This window comes from Mesoplodon bidens (assembly GCF_964165515.1).
Source record: "Mesoplodon bidens genome assembly, chromosome: 8".
Classification (NCBI taxonomy): Eukaryota; Metazoa; Chordata; class Mammalia; order Artiodactyla; family Ziphiidae; genus Mesoplodon; species Mesoplodon bidens.
In genome coordinates, this window is record NC_138165.1 from 105,799,104 (window position 1) to 105,819,203 (window position 20,100).

General features: G+C 52.7%; 1 protein-coding gene across 2 annotated transcripts; it reads right to left on the bottom strand.

Moving 5' to 3' along the window:
- Positions 1-1,930: 1,930 nt before the first annotated feature.
- NMUR1 (neuromedin U receptor 1) lies at positions 1,931-13,889 on the bottom strand. Of its 2 annotated transcripts, none has more exons than XM_081242128.1 (3): positions 13,724-13,889; positions 10,937-11,822; positions 1,931-8,289 (listed from the first exon to the last, which is right to left on the bottom strand). In XM_081242128.1, exons 1-3 carry the CDS (start codon positions 13,724-13,726, stop codon positions 7,907-7,909), a joined length of 1,272 nt encoding a protein of 423 aa, XP_081098254.1. In that variant the 5' UTR covers positions 13,727-13,889; the 3' UTR covers positions 1,931-7,906. The 2 variants fall into 2 exon arrangements, with proteins under 2 accessions (XP_081098254.1, XP_081098255.1); XM_081242129.1 differs by having other exon boundaries at positions 7,917-8,289; positions 10,953-11,822.
- Positions 13,890-20,100: the final 6,211 nt, after the last annotated feature.

Below are 20,100 nucleotides of genomic sequence, written 5' to 3' on the forward strand. Positions count from 1 at the left end.
AACCCGGCAGTCGGCCTCTTGACCCCGGGGAACCTTCCCTCGCTGCGCACCCGCGTCTGAAGCTGCCCTCAAAGCAGTTAGTGATAGTAGTAATGGTCACAGCTAAAACATTAATACCTGTTTTGTGCCAGGCCTTATACTTGTTGCTTTTCATACATTTTATCATGGACTTTTCAAAACAAATCTGTGACTTAGAATCGGTTACTGGTTTCACAGGCTCACAGAGTAAGGTTAAGGAGCTCGTCCGAGGCCATTGATTTGCATCCTCAATTACTTAATATGGTCTCTTATTTTCTTTGAATTAAGCCATCTTTAATATGTGCTCTCTCAACAACCATTAGCACCATAAGGCCCTGTAGTAGGATCAAAATTCTAGGAATAATACCCACATTGGCATTTGAAAATGAGCACTTTGGGTCATGTGTGTGTGTTTTGGGGGGTGGGGAAGGGTGGCCCAGAGTAAGGGGCCCTGCTTTTGTCCTAGCTTCAGAAAGTCCCAAATTGGGAAGGAAGAAGAGTAAGAAGAACGATTTGCGTACATATTTTAGATTTGGTACTTGACTGAATATAGTAAAAGAATATTGACCAATAGGATTTGTCTCTGGAATGCCAGATGTTGCAAGGTAAGTTAATAATGTCAAACTAAGAGACTAAAGGAAGAAAAATACACATCTTTTAGATAAACCTTATCTGAAAATGTACAATATTTGATGGCAAAAATTAAGAAGCATTCTTATTAAAATCTGTAATAAGAACTTGGGATATGAATGTCACTCTTAAGACACAGAGCAAGATTATGACAGCAAAAAAAATTATGACAGATTTGGCCATGTTACAGTTTAAAACCTTTGGGTGCAAGAGTCTCTACAAACAAATTTAAAATATAAGGAACAAATTGGGAAGAAATATTTGTAACATATATAATAAAAAGTTAGTATCAGAATATGAAAAACTACAATAAGAAAAAGGCAAACAGGGACTTTCCTGGTGGTCCAGTGGTTAAGACGCTGCGCTTCCAACGCAGGGGGCGCTGATTCTATCCCTGGTTAGGGGACTAAGATCCCACATGCCATGGGGTGCGGCCAAAAGTTAAACAAAAAAAAAAAGGCAAACAAATATGGGCAAAGGATATGAAAAGTAGTTTTCAGAAGAAATTTAGGTGGCACGAAAAGATAATGAAGAGATGCTCAGCTATACAACCACCAGGGAAAATATCATTTAAAACAATAATACAGTACTATTTTGTATCGTCAGATTAACAGAAATTAAAACATCAAACAAGTGTTTGGGGATTGTGGGGAAACTGGTGAGAAGGCAAATTGTTACTGTAGAGGAGGAAAAATATCTTTTTCCTCTACCTGTCTAAATTGTTAGCTGGGACCCTGTAACAAAAGGCAGATTAACAAGCGAAAAGCATACAGCTTGATGTGACACTGGAGCCTTCCTAAGGAAATGAAGACCTGAAGAATGGGTTAAACCTGAGTGTTCTGCTAGATTTGATGAAGAGTAGAGGGTGTCACAAAATGTGATAGGATGGAAAGAAGTGTGAGGTAAGTGTGGTCTTGGTGTTCCTCAGTCTTGGAGAAAAGAATGCTTCTTCCCTCTGGGTAGAGGGAGAGCACCTCTCACGTGACGGTCTTATGACCTGCTTCAGGGGAAGGTCAGAGAGTCCTCTCTGCACCTGCTATGTTACCAATGCATTTGGCTTAAGATACTCAGTACGCCAAGGTGCTGTATTTTGGGGTAGCATATCCTGAACCCCCTCATTATTACAAACACCTGGAGAGAAATTTGGCGACTTCCTATTGAGGTAAAAATTCTCCTTCCTTAAATTTAGGAATTCCACTTTTCTCACCTAGAGATAAAGGATCACGCTGATGAAGATACAAATATGTGAATCTTTATTGCAAACTTAAAATTTATTATGGACATTTTCAAGCATACATTATTAAGTAGAATATAATATCATGAATTCCTTTTTACCCATCACCTCAATCACTTCAATATTTTTGCAATTCTTTTTTCAGCTATTCCCTGCCCCACTGTTTTTTTCCTCTCCCTCTCTCCCTGTTTTTTTTTGGCTTGAGTATTTTAATGTGAATCCCAGGCATCCTATTATTTCGCCAATAAACACTTTATTAAGTGCTGATACAGGCTATCAGGATTAATATCATCTAATATCTAGTCTGTGTTCAGTCTTCTGTCTCAAAAATGCCTTTTTGCTGTTAGCATGTTTGAATTAGGATTCAGACATTTCCATGCATTACATTTGGTTGATACATCTTTTAAATCTTTTTTACTTTGTAATAGAAACCCCCTTTTAAATACCATTTATCTGTTGAGGAAACCAAGCCATTTGTCTTATAGACTTTGTCCTTACACTAGATTTGGCTTACATCGCTGAGGTGTCTTGAACATGCTCCTGCATCCGCAGTGATCTTGTAAACTGCCAGTTAGATCTGGAGGCTTCCTTACATTCAGCTTCAGTTTTTTTTTTTGCAAGACTTATGGTTGGTTTTGTGTACTTGTTACACCCTTCTAGGAGGCACTTAATGTCTGGTTAAGTCACCACTTTTAGTGACGGTAAAATTGATCTCACAGTTTGGGTATTGTCAGCTTCATCCATCCATCATAACCATGGACATTGTACCAGACGGTTCAAGGCAGTTCTCTCATAAAGCAAATGATTGAAAACAATCTATTATTCATTAATTAGGGGAGGGTATATGTGTGGGAAATGACAGGGATCAAATTGCCAAAATGTTAATAGTGGTTAATTTAGGTGTTGGGAATAAAAGTAGTTATTTGTGTACTTCATTTTTTTTTCTCAAATTTACTAAAATGGAAACACATCCTGCCTATGCATGAAGGCCAGACAGACAAGGAAGAAGACTGGAGGGAAGGTTCCAAGTCCAAATTCCAGGAAGAGCAACCAGGGTAGTCCAGAGGATGAGAGCAAAGAACTTGGACCGCAGTCTGCTTTGCTATTGTTTTTGCCTGTCCAGTGTCCACTCCTCCTCCTGACGGCCCCTGTTTCCTTTAGGGTCCTCCTCCCCTGGATTCAGTTTTGGTGGAACTGTCATTAGAGCTGCTCCGCCCTTCCCTGGCCAAAGCTCAGAGGCCAGTGCAACCCCTTCTCCCACAACTTTGAGCAGCATCGCCTCCTCCTGGAAACCTTCCCTCCACTGGGGCAGCTGCCTCTCTTCTGTGCCCCCAGACTTCCAGCTGTCAGAACACTTATACGCCCCCACCTCCCAGCCTTGTACAGTCCCTGGCACATGGTACTCAGTACATGTTAGCTGAATGAATGATGCCCACACTGCTTGGAGCTGATGAAGGTACTTGAATATTAGATTAAAAGACCCCAGGTACTCTTGTAGATGTTCCAGAGAATGTGGAAGCAGCTTCCAGGCCCTCCAGCCTAGCTCTAGCCTGTGGCCACCTCTCCTGAGCCAGGGCACTCTTACCCAGCCAGGTACGGCCTTCCCTGGATCCCCACTGTCCCTCAACTGGGCCGTGGCCTCTATTCCTAAACAGCCCCCCAGTTGTCCTGCCCTGCCTTGTGCAGAAGCTTGAAAGAAGGTGAAGTTGGGGTGTTGCATTTAAAGAGGCCACACAGAGGGACATTTACCTCAGTAACTACCATCCTCAAACTAAACGTCGTAGACTTAGGAAACTGGACACTGCAACGATGCAGCGGTCAGTGTTGGCCTCTGAGTCTCTTATTTGTGTGCAGGCAGGTTGCTCATCCTTTGTTTAGAAATGTCAGTACCTTTCAGTCCAGTCTGACTTTGGCCTAAGGCCAGTCTGACTTTTGCGTCGGGATTTGAACCCAGGCAGCCTGACTAGAGTCCCTGCTCACCACCTTTATACCCTACTGCTTTGTCAGAAGAAGCATACTAAAGTTCTTGTGCTGAAGAGGATTAGACTGTTAGGAAAATGTAAATGTGTTTCTAGGATCAGATTCCTTAAGTCTGTCCTCATCATTCTTGCCTCTTAAAAAAACTTTTAAAAACAGAGTGAGAGAGGAGAATGATTATTACAGACCGTAGTTTGGCGTTTCAAAACAATGATAATATCTGCTCATCTTAGAAATACGTAAAGACAACCACTAGTAGAACAAACAGAATGTGTAACCTTCACAGCAGTGGTAGATGGATCTGTTAAGGTTCTTGGTTGCAAACAGCAGCAAACAACTCTGGCCAACTGAAGCAAAAAAGGAATTTATTGAAAGGCTCTTAGTAGCTCAGAACAACAAGAAGGTTGAAAAACCGGCAGAGAAAATGGGCAGAAGCCAAGGCAGGCTGGGCAGCAGGGGCCCCGGGAGCAGCCTGGATGGGATGCTGCTGTTAGCACCCTGGACATGTCTGCCCCTGTTGTCAGGGGTCTTAGTATCACTCCCAGTGGAAGTCCCAGGTCAGATCATCCAGCTGCCTGAGTGCAAGTCCTGGGTCACACAGTGATGTCAGTGATGCAGTGTCCAGAACCCCTTCAGCTTCTGTAGTAGGAGCCTGGGCTTGGTCTCACACCAAGAGTCACACACACAGGGATCCCCCTCAATGGGAAGGGAGTGCAAATACTAGGAAGCCCTCCAAAAAGGCAACTCCTCTCTACAGGGAAGACATGAAACAAAGAAGACTTGGTGGACCCACTAGAAGACAAGGATGGGGAAAAGGGAGACACCAAGAAGTGTACAAAATGAGATGGGCTCCCAGGTGTCAGAATTGATTTGGAAACGCCACCTGACTGTGTAAGAATAGATGTGAAGTGTTGCACACTTGATATTTCCTGATCAGGTACGTCACAGAAGGAAGGGTGGGCAAACGCAGCTTTGTTTGTTGATGAGACTCGTCTTGGTGAGTTCCCAAAGAAAATCAACCTTTTTTCTGAGAAGGAAAGGGTGATCCCAGTATGTTCACCTTGGCCCTCAGAAATACTGGCAGAGAGGGTTGTGTGTGATGGACCATGGGATCTAGGACCCATCAGAAAGGAAGTGAAGATGAGGGGAAGCTGATGGATGGGGGAGAAAGCAGAGTGGTCGAGAACTGGGAAGGTGAGATGAGGTTAAAGAATAAATGTATCGGGCTTCCCTGGTGGGGCAGTGGTTGAGAGTCCGCCTGCCGATGCAGGGGACACGGGTTCGTGCCCCGGTCCGGGAGGATCCCACATGCCGTGGAGTGGCTGGGCCCGTGAGCCATGGCCGCTGTGCCTGCGCGTCCGGCAACGGGAGAGGCCACAGCAGTGAGAAGCTCGCGTGCCGCAAAAAAAAAAAAAAAAAAAAAAGAATAAATATGATTTATAGAGCAGCAGAGCAGGAAGGAGGCAATCATGATCAGGAGCTCACACTTCCAGAAATGGAAAAACGCCCGGAGGTCCTGGGGTCAGGATGTTACCAAGGGGCCAAAAGGACACGGTGGAGGAGAGCCTCCAGAGCTGCAGGAAAGATCAGGAGCTGATACCGGGGCAGCGGTGGGCCATCCACGGGGACTTCAGCATCACCCAGGATAGTGGCAGGGGTGGAGCAGACGGAAAGTAGAGCGGGCCCAAACGCTCGAACGTGGGAGGAGGAGAGATCTGTGTGACTGCAGCCAGAGCCAGGACGGGAGGTGACTCGAGTCCCAGATGAGCCAGGACTCCTGTCCTGGGAGCAGCACTGGGCACTCGGGAATGCTGCTACCCCCTGACCAGTGCAGAAGAGCAAGCTGCAGGGGATGCTGCTTCCAGCAGAGACTGGGAGCTTGCTGGCTGGCCTTTCCACCTCCATCCTTTTTTCTCCAGGGCTGAGCCCACAGCTGCTGCTTCCACTTTCCATGGTAACTAGTGACTCATGACAAGTGGGACCTATCCACAGACATGCCGTGGAGACACCTGAGAGACATCAAATTTACAGAGCCCAGGCCTTCTGATAACTCACATCCCCCCCTTCCCCAACCTGCCCAGTGCTTCTCTGCCCATAGTAGTCCCTTCATAAATACTGACCAGAGCCTCAGGAGCATGTCGTCTCTGTCACTTAAGAGAGGCCCCGGGGAGTCCAGTTTGTCTTTGGGAACAACGGCAGGCTCCAGCCTGAAGTCTGGCCTCAGCTGCTTCCCCCGACGACACCCCAAGGCCGCCTGGGAGCTCATTTCAGGGGTGACATTGGGAACTCCTAGCTCAGCACAGCCTCTTTTCACAAGCTCCTTTCTCAGATCCCCCCATCCTGTCTTATATGTGGTGGTTACCCCTGGAAGGTAAAGCTATGGGTGGCTTTTTAATTTTTTCTTTTCCTTTAGACTTAATCCTTTCTTTAAAAAAAACTGTAGTAAAATACATATACAATTTAAATCTTAACCATTTAGGTGTACAATTCAATATTGTTCAAGCATATTCACATTGTTTTGCCACCAATCTCCAGAACTTTTTCATCTTAAAAAACTGAAACTCTGTACCCATTAAACAACTCTCTATTTCCCCCTCCCCCCATCCCCTAGCAAGGGTGGGTTTTAATTATTTTAAATTGTTTTCATTTTTGCTCATTTGTACTTTCCAATTTTTCAAAATGAGTATTTATTATTTTTACAACTGAATTTCAAAATCTCCAGGACATTTTTGTACAATCTTCTCCACTTTGCAGTCAGGGGACCTGGGGCCTGAGCTGTGGAGAGTCTGCAGGGAGAACCTGTAGCACCCTGGGCGTCCTGCAGCTCCCCACAAAGGAGGCCAGGGCTCCTTCTGCTGCAGTCCCCTCTTAGGAGGAGGACAGGTCAGGGGCTGCAGCAGGACAAGTTCTGGCCATTAACTGGGTCCTGACTGAGCACCCAGTTACCCACAGGGATTTGGGATGGAGCTTCGTTTCAGGACTCACGTGTCTCCTCACCTCACTGAGTCCCAAGCAGTTCTCGCGGAGTCACTCGTTGCCCTTGGTTGGCCCATGTCTCTTGCCCCCAGAGATTCTCTGGCCAGTCAGGCCCAATTCTCTGCTCATCTCAGGCCCCCAAGCCAGCCTGTGAGGAGGTGAAGACAGAGGCAGGCAGGGGCCTCTGCTCACACACAGTTCCTTGGTCGGTGCCAAGCCTCACTTGCTTTAGGACAAGCAAAGAATGTTCCCTGAGTGGCTCTCGAGGGGGTGGGGTGGGGGGCTTGTAGAGGTCAGGGAGGGAGTAAGGGTTGGGGGTTAGTGAGGATGTAAAGAGTAATTTCCGCCTTGCTAATCTGAGGGTATCTGTTTTGTTACAAGCAGGGACTTAGGCACGCACACAGAAAACCACAGCTAAAGTGCCAAAGCGCCACACTCCAGAATGTCATGGCCCCTTTCATTTTGCAAACAGGGCCCGAGGCTTGTAAGGCGAGGCAGTTTGCTTGATGCCAGGGCCAGGTGGTGGTGGCTCAGCTGAGACCGGAGCCAGGTCTCCCGGATCCCTGACACACCTGCCGCTTAGTGGCTCCACCGGGTGGAGCTCCCAGAGCAAAACAAGCCGACTGGGGGCCAGGGAGGGGTCGGGTCAGAATCCCAGGTGCAGGCCAAGAGCTAGAGAGGGACAGAATGGGCCAGAACTTGCAGAAGCTCTGCAAGAAATGGGCAGGAAAGGTAGGGCGCCACGGAAACACTTCAGAAACGCGCTGGGGGTGGGGGGTCCCCAGATGGAGTCTTGCCGTGCGCGGTTATCCGACCACGATGTTCCCCTTCCAGGGGAAGGGCTGGAACTGGGGACCTGAGAGTCTGGAGGACAGACAGCAACCTTACAGTCCTTCCGATCCGTGGGTGGGGCAGGATCACTGAGGTGCTGGTCAGGGTTTCTAGGCTGAAGTGGGGACGGGGCACGAAGGGGGACAGGCCACGAAGACACGCTGCAGAGGAGGCAGGTGTGGCCCCCAAAGCTGGGCGTGGCCCTGTGGCCCCTCAGGGTGAAGCTGCCTGAGGCTCCTCTCAGGAGGGGTCCGTCTCTTGCCACCCCTCTGGGCCACCGTTCTCAGCCAGGGGCTGGGCCCTGCTGCTGGGGGAGCCCATGTCACCCAGGGTGCTGCCCGTGGTCACCCTGCTGAGGCTGTGGGAGCTGCGGCGGGGTCCGTGGCGGCGGCACCGGGTCCCCGGGCACAGGGCCTCCCAGAAGGTGTCCCGGAAGCGGCTGGACATGAGGCTGTAGAGCACAGGGTTGGCGGCCGAGCTAAAGTAGAAGAAGACGCCGGAGACGACGTGCACGTACTGGAAGGCCAGGTGCAGGCCCTCGGTCCAGCGGGACACGAGGCTCCACATGAGGCGGTCGATGTGGAACGGGGCCCAGCAGATCCCAAACACCACGACCAGGACAACTGTGGGCAGAAAGGGAGCCTGTTCTCTCCTCTCCTCTCCCACCAGCCACCCACACCCACTGTCCATCTGGAGGTTTCTGGAAGTTTGCCTGTCCTGGCCACACCTCTATAGGAGAGGCTGCTCTCGCCACTGTCACCGACTGGGCAGTGGGCGTGCGCCCTGGACCAGGTGTGGACACCCGGGCCAGACTGGCCTGGTCCGATTCTCTCACCGTGGAACTGGAACTAAGTGACAGCTGTGGATGCTGAGCCCCAGTGTGACACAGTGCGGCTAAGGCCCACTCTGGGTGCCACTCAGAGGCCATGCCCGCTTATGCATAAGCAGAGACGAACAGGAGGATGAGGCCTGTGGTCAGACAGCAGTAGCCAGGGAGTTACAGGGAGAGCGAGACAAACACCCCCGCCCCCCCCGCCATGCACTTGCCTGTCTTGGCCCTAGAAGCCTTCCCAGACCCAGACCCAGACCCACACCCCAGCTCTCCTGGGTGCCCCTGAATACCCTGCCCTTCATTACCTCCCCTTTCCTCGACAGCCCCACCCCAAGCCCCAGTAAAAGACTCCTTCACTCTTTCTCCGGAGCTTCCCTCCAGACCTGGTTTTCACCCTACCCTTCCTGGGTCTTTGCTATCAGGTCTGTGTTGATTTTTGCTTCTTGTTTCTCATGTTTGCATCTCCAGCTCACAATCCTTCCCCTACAGTGTCGTCCCCCTTACATTCCAGCGTGGTTTTCCTCTTAATCCCGGATTTCAATCAGAACATTGCTTACATCCCCAGCACACAGCCTGGTGCACAGTAGGCCCTCAGAAAGAGAAAACAGGAGAAGGAGGGAGAGAAGAAAGCCAGAGCCCCGGGCCAGCAAGCAAGGCAGCCTTAAGGAAACACCCCACTTTCCCAGGGCGAGAGCCATCCCAGATGAGCAGACTCGGCCCGGGTAGGCAGGGCAGTAGAAGGCAGCAGAGGCAGACCCGGGCAGGTGGTCTGTAGTGCAGGAGGCAAGCACAGAGCTCCAGGTCAGTCCCATCTTAGGGGGCTGTACAAGTGACCATAGGCTCTGGGACACTGTTCTGGGGGGTGAGAGGAGTGAGTCTCTCTGGGAATGGGGCAGTTCCCACTTAGCTGGCCATAATCCCATGGCTTTGACCAAGGTCTCACCAGCCCTGTCCTGCCCTGGCTCACCCCACCTACCTGATTCAGGCTCTGTGGGACAGGGCAGGATGGGGAGGGAATCAATGACTGGCTTAGCATCAGTTTGCCTGGTTTCCCCAGGGCCACTGTTTTTGAAAAAGCACCGGGCCTAGGCCACAGTAAGATCCAGAGCCTCAAGCCAGCTGGGCATGCCCTGGCCGGCCCCAATCCACACTTCTGCCCTGATTCTCCTGTGCTCTGTACACAGACCCTCACAAACATGCCTCCAACGACCTCTTTTAGATCATGAGCCTTCCTCTGGTCCCCAGGGAACCGCAGACACAGTGTGCAGGAAATTCACCATCTTGCCTTTCCAGCACCCTGCTCCCCTTCTTTTGGGAACTTTGCTCCCCCCGGATCCCCATGTGGGTCTGTGGGGGCTGCTTACCTCAGCCTCCTGCCACTCTGGCCCAGTGGCAGGCCATGACCCAAGCCCACCAATCAGAATCCTTCCCTGGGATTTTCCATAGCCACTAAGGGAAGAGGACAGTTAATTCCTCAGGAAAGGGGAACTCTGTGCCCATGGTCCTGCCTCCCAGGCTACTTAGGGAAGGACAGAACCAAAACATATTTAGGAGCAAAGATGAGAGACCTGGAGGGTCCAGAGCCCATGAACAGCTCTGTCATCCTGGAGCCCAGCCGCACGCCTCTGCCCTGTCTGTGGTTGGTTCCATGAGCAAGGGCTGGCTTCATGGGTGCCACCTGTGCGTTTGCACAGAGCCCTGACCTTCGAACCTTCAAGACAGCAGCTCTGGGATTTCCCTGGTGGCACAGTGGTTAAGAATCCACCTGCCAATGCAGGGGACATGGGTTCAAGCCCTGGTCTGGGAAGATCCCACATGCCGTGGAGCACCTAAGCCCGTGCGCCACAACTTCTGAGCCTGCGCTCTAGAGCCCGAGAGACACAGCTACTGAGCCCGTGTGCTGCAGCTTACTGAAGCCCAGGAGCCTTGAGGCCATGTTCCGCAACAAGAGAAGCTACCGCAATGAGAAGCCCGCGCACCACAATGAGGAGTAGCCCCCGCTCGCTGCAACTAGAGAAAGCCCGCGTGCAGCAATGAAGACCCAATGCAGCCAAAAATAAATATAATTAATTAATTAGTTAATTTTTTAAAAAAAAGACAGCTGCTCTACTATTGCTGTCTTGACATTCCTAATGATTTTTTAACAGGGGACCCTGAATTTTCATTTTGCATTGGGCCCCACAAATTATGTAGCTGGTCCCGCCATGAACCATTAGCATTTACCTTTGGTATCACTTTCTCAAGGGTAATCTAGAAGAGTATACACACATGCAGTGCGTGCACACACACACGGGGGAGTGGGGGGGGTGGTTACTTCACACCTCACACTCAGCCTCCATCCTAAACCGAAACACTCGGCCCTTTCCTCCAGGCCCCTGGAAGCCCCAGCCCCATACCCAGTGCCTGGCTCCGCCCCTCTTCCCAGCAGCAACACTTACACAACATCTTGGTCACCTGTGTCCGACCCCTATCCTGCAGCGGCTGGACCCTGAGGCCGTCGCTAGTCCTGGCCCTGCCCTTGGCCTCCTCCCTGAGAATCAGCAGCCTGTCGCGCCGCAGCCGCAGCCCGATGAGCAGGTAGAGCACGCTGATGGTGACCATGGGCAGGCAGAAGAAGAGCAGCGCGGTGGCCTGCACGACCAGGTTGTAGAGGGCTCTCCGGTGGACCAAGGTGCACACGGCCGAGTCGGGCACTGTGCCCCGGCAGGGCACGTCCAGCTGCCGAATGCCGTGCAGGCTGGTGTTGGGCAGAGAGCAGAGCAGGGCGAGGCCCCAGATGGCCCCGAGCACGCGGCGCACGTGGGCGTGCGTCACTACAGACCTGGCCTGCAGCGGGTGCACCACGGCCACGTAGCGCTCTATGCTCAGGGCGGTGACGTTGAGCACCGAGGCCAGGCAGACAGTCTCGAAGAGCATCGTGCGGAAGTAGCAGCCACCGGCGCCCAGCAGGAAAGGGTAGTTGCGCCACATCTCATAGAGCTCCAGGGGCAGACCCAGGAGCAGCACCAGCAGGTCTGACACGGCCAGGCTGAAGAGGTAGTAGTTGGTGGGCGTGTGCATGGACCTGTGGCGCAGGATGACCATGCAGGTCAGCGCGTTGCCCACGGCGCCCAGCACAAAGATCAACAGGTACGTGACACAGATGGGCACAAACAGCTCCGTCTGCTGGGGCCCCAGGTACTTGAGCCTGAGCTCCTCATCAGTCAGGTTCAAGTCCTGGGGGTCAAAGGGCCCCAGAGCCCTGCTGCCATTGCAGGGCACCGGGCTCCTTGTACCCAGGGACCTGTCTCCAGGGAGGGTGGAGCAGTTGAGGCAGAGAGGAGCCTGTGGAACAGAAGAGAGAGAGAGAGACACCCAGAAAAGTCACTCAGGGAATCTGGTTCTGTTGTTATTCGTCAAACCAAAGATGCCATCGACACCAAGAAGGCCGATATATCATGTGCCGCTGAGAAGGAAAAACTCTGCCATCCACTGTAAGATGCATCACAATTTCATCTTAAAAATGTACACCTTAGGGACTTCCCTGGCAGTCCAGTGGTGAAGACCGTATGCTTCCACTGCAGGGGGCACAGTTTCAATCCCTGGTTGGGGAAATAAGATCCCGCATGCCACGCGGTGTGGCCAAAAAAAACCAAAACAAGTATATCTTTAAAATGATAAAAAGTGGGACTTCAATTTTAAATTTCACGATCTACTGAAACCTTTGAACAGTGTTGGAGACTCTCAAGCATGGGCTATGCCATCAGCAGTCACCCTTTGGGTCTCTCCCCTTTCAAGTCATGGACTTTGGGAGAGACACTCAGTTTGGGCATCTGTAAAATGGGCACAATGCACAGTGTCGCAAGGTCTCTGGAAACAGCTGCCTGGATTCAAATCCAGCCTCCCCAATTTCGAGCTGTGGGACTATTTGCATGGTGACCTCTCTGTGGCTGTTCCCATATTACAAGGATCCAGGAATTTAAGACATGAAAGGTATTAACACAGGGCCTGCCTGACACACAGAAGGGCCTGATTACAACACCTCACTGTGAGGACTGAGTCACCATGGGGATCAAGCAAGGCAGTGAAAGGGCCAAAAACTATAATGCTGATCCAAAAGTTGGTTCTTGTTTCTGTTTTCTATCACCTGAACTGTTTGAAGTAGGAATATTTGACACTGCCAGCTCTGGGGTTCCCTCTCCTTTCTCCAGCTCCCATCTCTTTGCCAGTCCACCAGATATAGTAGTTAAGGGCCCAGGCCACGGAACTAAACAGACAGGCCTGGGGTCAAATGCTAGCTCTGCTATCCTCTTCTGTGACATGCCCTCACTGTGCCTCAGTCTCCTCACCTGTAAAATGGGTAAGTAGAACCTACCTCATAGTTTCTGGGAAGATTAAATGAAAGAATAAAGTTCTCAGGAGTGTGCCTGATACACTTCAGGTGCTCAACTTCAACGCATAGTGACATGATCCTTATTTCCCACCTGGCAAGGGAAGGACAGTCTAAGGGACATGGGGCAGGGGTTGAACGGGATTCCACTGGGCATGTGTCTTGGCGCGAAAGATGGGGAGCTGCCCTTCTGAGCCTATTCCCCAAGCCCGCCACCACCACCTCCCCTGCCTTCGGAGTAACCGCGGATTTTCAGGCTCGGTTCCTGGATCCCCTCCCTGGATTCTCTTTTCAGCACCATTTCCTGTCCTCAGATGGGGGTTTGGGGCTCCCGTGGCCCACGTACCTGCGCACCTACCACTCGACTTTCTTTTTCAGGTCTGTCTCTCTCCTAGATCCCAAGTATTCTTAATCGCGAGTATCTTTCTCCTCGCCGAAGCCTCCCCCCAGCAGCCTCCCCCAGCCTCCCTGCCTCTCTTACGCCTAATCCCCGCATTTTGGAACCGAGGGGCATCTTCATCCACTCAAACGTTTCGCCCGCGACCGCCGCACCCGCACTCCCTACCCCGGCTGTTGCGGGAGCCGAGCGGGGACAGAGGAGATGAGCTGGGAATGCGCAGGCGCCAACCCAGGTTCGAGAGAGGTTCCCTACGCCCCCGAGAAAGGTCGCTGCACCGGAGTCCCCAGCCCCGCGGCGTGCGTGGCCGACAAAAAGACAGAAATACCCCAGGAGGCTGCGAGTCCCCCGGGGAGGGGGCGTCCCGACGGGCCCTCCGATCCCTACAGCCCTGGGGAGACCCTGCCCGCGCGCTCTTCCCGCCGCGCCCGTGCCCACGCCGGCATCCCGTTCACCTACCATGCAGTCTGCGCCCCGCGAGATCCAGGGGCCGGGAGCCCACCCGCCGAGCGTGGGGCGGGCGTCCGCGGATCGATCGACGGACAGACGCGGCCCCAGAGCGAGCCGACAGGCAGACTGAGGGCGGCCGGCGCACTAGCAGCCCGCCGGGTCGCCCCGCCTGTCAGAGGCCGGGGACGCTCTGGCCAGGACCGCCAACAGGGGGCAGTGGTGCCCCTGCAGCCCACCCGGCCGCTGAACCCAGACACGCTCGTCTGGGGCCCCCCGCAGCCACCCAGACCGTAGCGATTGTGCTTCCCAGTGTCTGATGGGGCGCTTCCAGGAACACCCTTACCTCATGGAGCCCTCACAACAACCCATTTTACGGATGAGAAAACTGAGCCGCAGAGAGATGGAGTTCAAATGATCTGGGTCTCACACCATGTCCCTGCGCTCCAGCGTGCTGACTCTTAGCTTAATCCCTTATTACGGTGTCCCTCCAGATCCCACCTCCTGCCCCACGTTTCAAATGCACCTCCAAGGACGTCCCACCAGCCCCTCCAAGTCAACAAGCCCCAAAAGGTCTCATCCCCCCTCCTAGGCTTCACATGGGACTCTTACCCCTCTATCTCAGTCCCAAGACAGCAGTCTCCACGCCCTCTCCCTTAACGCTCTCTCCCTTTGGGTCCTCCAGCCCCTGAGTCCAGTCCTCATCCCCCCACAGGACTGCTGCCGGAACCTCCATTCTCCCTCTGGTCTGGGCTCCCACAGCCCAGTCATCTTCCTGAAGCTCCAACAATGGCATTCCTCTTCTTGAAAACCTTCTGTAGGGCCCCCCCACTCCCTCCTGAAAAAGAACACCAAAGTCTAGCCTGGTTTCGGACCTCCCCACCCCACTTGCCTCCCTGGTCCCCCGTCACTATGTTCTCCCAGCCCAAATACCCCAAATACCTCTCAGCCATTCAAATGTTCCCCCTGCTCCTCTCTCCCTACCACAGGGGGTCCACAGGAGGGAGGAGACTGTAGAGAGGGAAGAGACCTCCTCCTCTCCCCCAAACTGTGCATTTGTTCAACCCAGCAGGGAGCACCTTCCCTGCTTGGCCCACCTCCTCCAACCAGCTCCTTAGCTGAAGTTATTTCATCAGGAACTTGCTAGGGAGCTTAGAAGCGTGGATCTCACAGGCTGAAATGCTGGCTCCTGGGCCTCTTCCCAAGGTTTGATTTACTTCGTCTGGGCGAGATCCAGAAATCCTCGTGTTTTTTGATACACACACCCTCCAGAGAGCCCCAGATCCCAGAATCTCACTGTGAGAAGCACCAGGCAGGGTTAAGTATAAAGCCCCAGGCCCCAGGAAGGCTGCTGTGAGCTGTGTAGAGGGAAGAGACTCAGCTCCTCTGTGCCTTGTAGAACGTGTAACCATCCTTACCTCTACTGTGTGCACTCTGTGAGACGCGGACTGCAAAGATGCAGCCCAGGGCTGGCACAGGGGCAGCACTCAAGAACGCCGGGTGGGATTATTTCTATTTAATGACAACTGGAGGCAAAACCTTCTTTCCTCAGACTCTCTCGCTGCCCCACCCCCTCCCCATGAGTCACGGTCAGGCCTTGGAGACTGGGAGTTAGACCCTGTTCCTGCCTTCCCAGGAACTCCACATGTAAACACAGCCCCAGGCACAGAAAGGTTGCAGGCAGGGCAGCCACACGGGATGCCCATGTCCCTGGGGGAAAGGATTCTGGGGTGTCCCTGAGACTTAACTACTCAGCCTCAGATGCGTGAGCCTGGCTGGATGGAAACTTCAAGATCGGGGCTGTCATCACATGAGGTGAGCAGTGAGGGGAAGACCACCCCCCATGGGGTCACAGACCGCACTTGGCATGTGATGAGCCTTGTGGACCCCTACCCCCCTCACTGGAACACACCCTCTCACACCACTGTGACCACTTCGTACAGACTCTGAGGGTCCGAAACCCACTGTGGACTCTTTGGAGGCGCTCAGAGCCCAGGAAAGGATGGGGAAGGACCTTATCTCTGTCTTACAGAGGAAGAATGGCTCCGCCTGTTAGGAATTCCTACAGCTGGCTGAATCATTCACTTAGCAACCATCAAACACCAAGTCAGGCTAAAAGAGTAGCTCCCCAAAAGGAGAGACCCAGTGGCCATCATGGCTGTAGCACTGTCCAGAGGGCCCTGGGTGTCCCAGCCTCCGGGCTGGAGCTTGAGAGCACCACGGCAGCATGTCCCATCAGAACCCCATGACATCTGCTGCCTTCCTCTCCATCCTGAGGTGGCTTCCCCAGGGCCGTGTCCGTCCGGGGACTCCCACAAGGCTGAGGCCTGGCCTAGATGGGTGCCAGGTTTTCTGGGTGTATACCTCAGTCTCCTGAGCTTAGCCAGTAGACTTCTACCCAGACTTGGGTGCTAGGGGCCCAACTCCACACAACAGCAAATCTGCCAAGCGTGTGCCACTGGGACCTCGAGGAGCTGGTGGGCACACCTCCCAGGTCCCGGAGCGTGTACAGGGCTCACTGGGCCTGAGGCATGTGATGAGTCCCATAGCCCTCCCCACCCTGCTGACTCCTGGGAGGTCCAGAAACCCCACCCCGCCCTGCTTTACTGCCCTCGAGGATGAGACAAGGAGGAAGAGGTGAGCTTGGGGACACTGGGGCGCTGGATGGGACGGAGGGGCAGTTCTGCAGCCTGGGCAAGGGGGACAGCCCGGGACCCACCAGTAATCGGGCTCAGCAAACACGGAGAGCTGGGAACAGCAAACATCCGAGCAGGAGAGTCGCTGTGCTTACCTGGGCACTTTCCCAGGTCAGAGCCCTTTCAACCTGGCTCTGCTCGGCTGGCTCGGAGCCAGGCCATGGCCAGGAGAGAGGAGGAAAGGTCTGGGTCCCACAAGGTGGTGGGGGGCTGGGATGCACCTCAGTAAGCCGTGCGGCTTGTGTGGTCAACCGTACTGCCGAGCCCCCATACCTGGTTCTGCTCACAGAAACTGGCCTACTCCCAAGAAGAGAGATAGTAAAGGAAGGCAGGGGACAGTGGGGCCTGGATGAGAATCCCCACTCTGCCAGAGACTGTGCATGCCAGACCCCAGCTTCCTGGTCTGTAAACCAGCAAGAACAGCACCTGTCTGTCAGGGTGCTGTGAGGATTCAGCGGGATAACGTGGGTTAAAACACTTCGGTCTGACACACTCAAGAAATGGGGGTCATAACTCTGCTCGGAATTCTCCGGGAGATACCAGAAAACTGCCAGGAGTCAGTGCTGGTGTGGGAGCTGGAAGACAGAAGAGCTTCCCTCAGCAGGTTGGGGGGGAAGGTCCCCAGCAAGCTGGGGCGGGAGAGCTGGCCCCAGTGGGAGGGAAGGAGAGCACAAAGCTGTGGGGAGCATGGGCAGGCCAGGCCCTGCAGCTGGACCTCGGAGACCTCCGCCTCTCCTGCCCATGAAGAGGCCCACTTGGGACCGTCCGGCCCCTTGCTGACAAAGGGCCATGAGCTGGTTCTGAGCGACCCCAGTCTCTCAGCTTTTGATATTGGCACAATTTCACACTTCCAGAAAAGTTGAAAGAATACAACCAAGAATTCCTATACACCCTTGACACTGATTCACCAAGTGTTAAAATTTTACATTTCTTGAATCCTTTTCTGTGTGTATGTATATGTGTGTATGCAATTCTTCTGGACTCTATGAGAGTCAGTTGCAAACATGATGCCCCTTTACCACTTAATACTTCAGTTCTGGTTTAGTTTCAAAGAGTTCCATGAATATTATTAATTCTACCTTCCCATAGGCAGTGGCATGCCAAGGGGTGAGGGTAGAAGGAACAGTCAGCCTGGCAGGAATAATATCTTTCCACTCAGCACTTTGTGATTATAGACAGCAGACCACTTCCAGCTGGTCTGATTACCACTTTACCTTTCTTCCCAATTATTGCCATTCCCAAGGCAGACTGCTTTCAAGCCAATGGATACAAAAGCAGTATTCAAAGTGCTAGCAAAAAGAGGCTCAGGATTACAAAGGAAATAACATTAAATTGGAGAAAATCAATTAAAGAAGCTAAAAGCAGTGAAAAAGTGAAAGCTGTTTGTGCATGTGCGTGAGTCTTTCTAGGGTTATCGCAAGGTAAGTGAAAAGTGCTGGCTGTATCCACCAGTAGTCGTTAGACATGGCGAAGGGCACAAAACACAGGGACACGGAGAGTGTGTGCTGGGGGTTAGGTATCAGTGTGGGTACAGTTGGCCCAAAGTTAAAGAAGGCCAGGAGTCTGAGCGCTTGAAGGCAGCGTGCCAGAAATGCTGCTGCTGAAATTCTTGTCGCAGGTGATGGTGGACTCCTGTGCCAGATGAGGATCTTGGTTTGCAAATATCAAAACTGGGTCTGGCTAATTTAGGCACGGTTTCCTGAAGACCATTAGGTAGCTGAAGACCCCTTGCAGCTGAAAGGGCTGCTGGTGTGACCCTGTGTCCCCTGGACATGAGCCCTAGCCCAGGACCATGTCCCTACTTCTTTGAGACACTTGATGGACCCCTGCCCCGGGGTGACACCCCGGATGCTGTGAAGTTGGGTCCTACCCCAGCACTCTCACTGTTTGGGACAGGTGAGCCTTCAGGCCTTCTGGAGTGGAGGAAGGCAGATGCCCCGCCTAGAGGGGCATCCACAGCCCCTGGCAGACGATGCAGCTGTCAAGCAATCAAAACAAAGCACACAAGTCTCTGCCACCCAGGGGTTCAAGGCCTCTTCAAATGCACCAGCATCAGAGAGAGGGGCTGGCGCTCACGTGGGCACAGGGGAGCCTGGCAATTAGGGGTGGGGTGGCTTGTCCCAACAGGCTCACAAGTGTTGACAAAACCTTTTTGGAAAACTACACCCAGGAGAACACGTGTCTGCAAAGAAGATAAGAGATTGCAGTTATGCAAATTTGGAAGGACCAGTTCACACACCTATTTGAGGGAGCCACATCCAGGAACTGAAAGTTTAAACACTTTTTGGTCCATTTGGACTAAAAAATGGCGGACTTATAAACAGCCTGTCCTCAAGTAGACAATGTCAGTTCTCCTCCCAGCTGCCTTGAGATGGATATTATAACCCAGCAGCCCTCAGTTCTGAAGTTGACAGGGGTTATCTCTGGGGAGTGGATTAGGGTAAGAGGAGGGGAGGTAATTCTTTTTGTTTTCCGTTAAACAGATTTTTTTCAACAGTCAACATTTGTTTTTCTTATAATAATTATATATGTAGATATATATATATATATATATTTTTATTTTAAAATGCAGTTCCTTGCTTAATCCTGGTAGCTTGTCTCTGGCCAAGCCCTTCATTGGGGTCAGGCTTAGCCTGGTCAGAAGCCTTCCAAGGACAGGTGGGGAAAACTTGGACACAGAGATGCACTCCAGCTGGTCACATGCCCTGGTGCTCCCAAGGCCCCCTCCGTTTCGCTGCTATTTTGTCACCCCCACTGTCACACCCCCCACTCTGTCACCCCTACCAAGCACGCAGGATCCCAGGCCCTGTGCAAGGAGCCAGGAGCCACAGCACGAGCCTGCTCTGGTCCCCTCTCCTCGCGCCCAGGTGCAGGGCCTTCTGCCTTATGGTCCTCCACTCCTGGTCCTGGTGCAGCGGCCGGGATGGAAGGGCAACCTCTGCCCAGGCCCAGCATGGGCACTTCCTGGCCACCAGGGGCACACAGGGGTTTCTGGCCAGGAGCCTGGACACAGATCCCATCCCCTATGTGGTCCCTGTGTCGGGGTGGGATGCATCATGCCTAACAGCGTGGGCCTGTGGGCACTTACAGGCTTTAGTTTCGCTTCCATGGGGAGGGCGCCATCCTCTCTATTTCTCCCTACTTCTCACTCCCTGTGCAAAGCCCTGATCTTGACCAACCACATCCCTCACTGAATGACCTAAAAAGACAGCACAAGTCTGGCTGAAACCCCTGTTGCCCCGACTGCCTGTGTGAGCTGCAGGGCCTCATTAACCATCTTTCCCCAGCTGCTGTGAGGATGAAATAATTCTTACAGACTCCGGGGTACATGTGGCATTTTTAATGACAAAATACATTCCAGAAAAATTTTTGCAAGAATAGTACAAAGGGCTTCCCTGGTGGCGTAGTGGTTGAGGGTCTGCCTGCCGATGCAAGGGACACGGGTTCGTGCCCCGGTCCGGGAAGATACCACATGCCGCGGAGCGGCTGGGTCCGTGAGCCATGGCCGCTGAGCCTGCACGTCCGGAGCCTGTGCTCCACAACGGGAGAGGCCACAACAGTGAGAGGCCCGCGTACGGCAAAAAAAAAAAAAAAAAAAAAAAAAGAATAGTACAAAAAGGGAATTCCCTGGCTGTCCAGTGGTTAGGGCTCCACGCTTTCACTGCTGAGGTTGCGGGTTCGATCTCTGGTCAG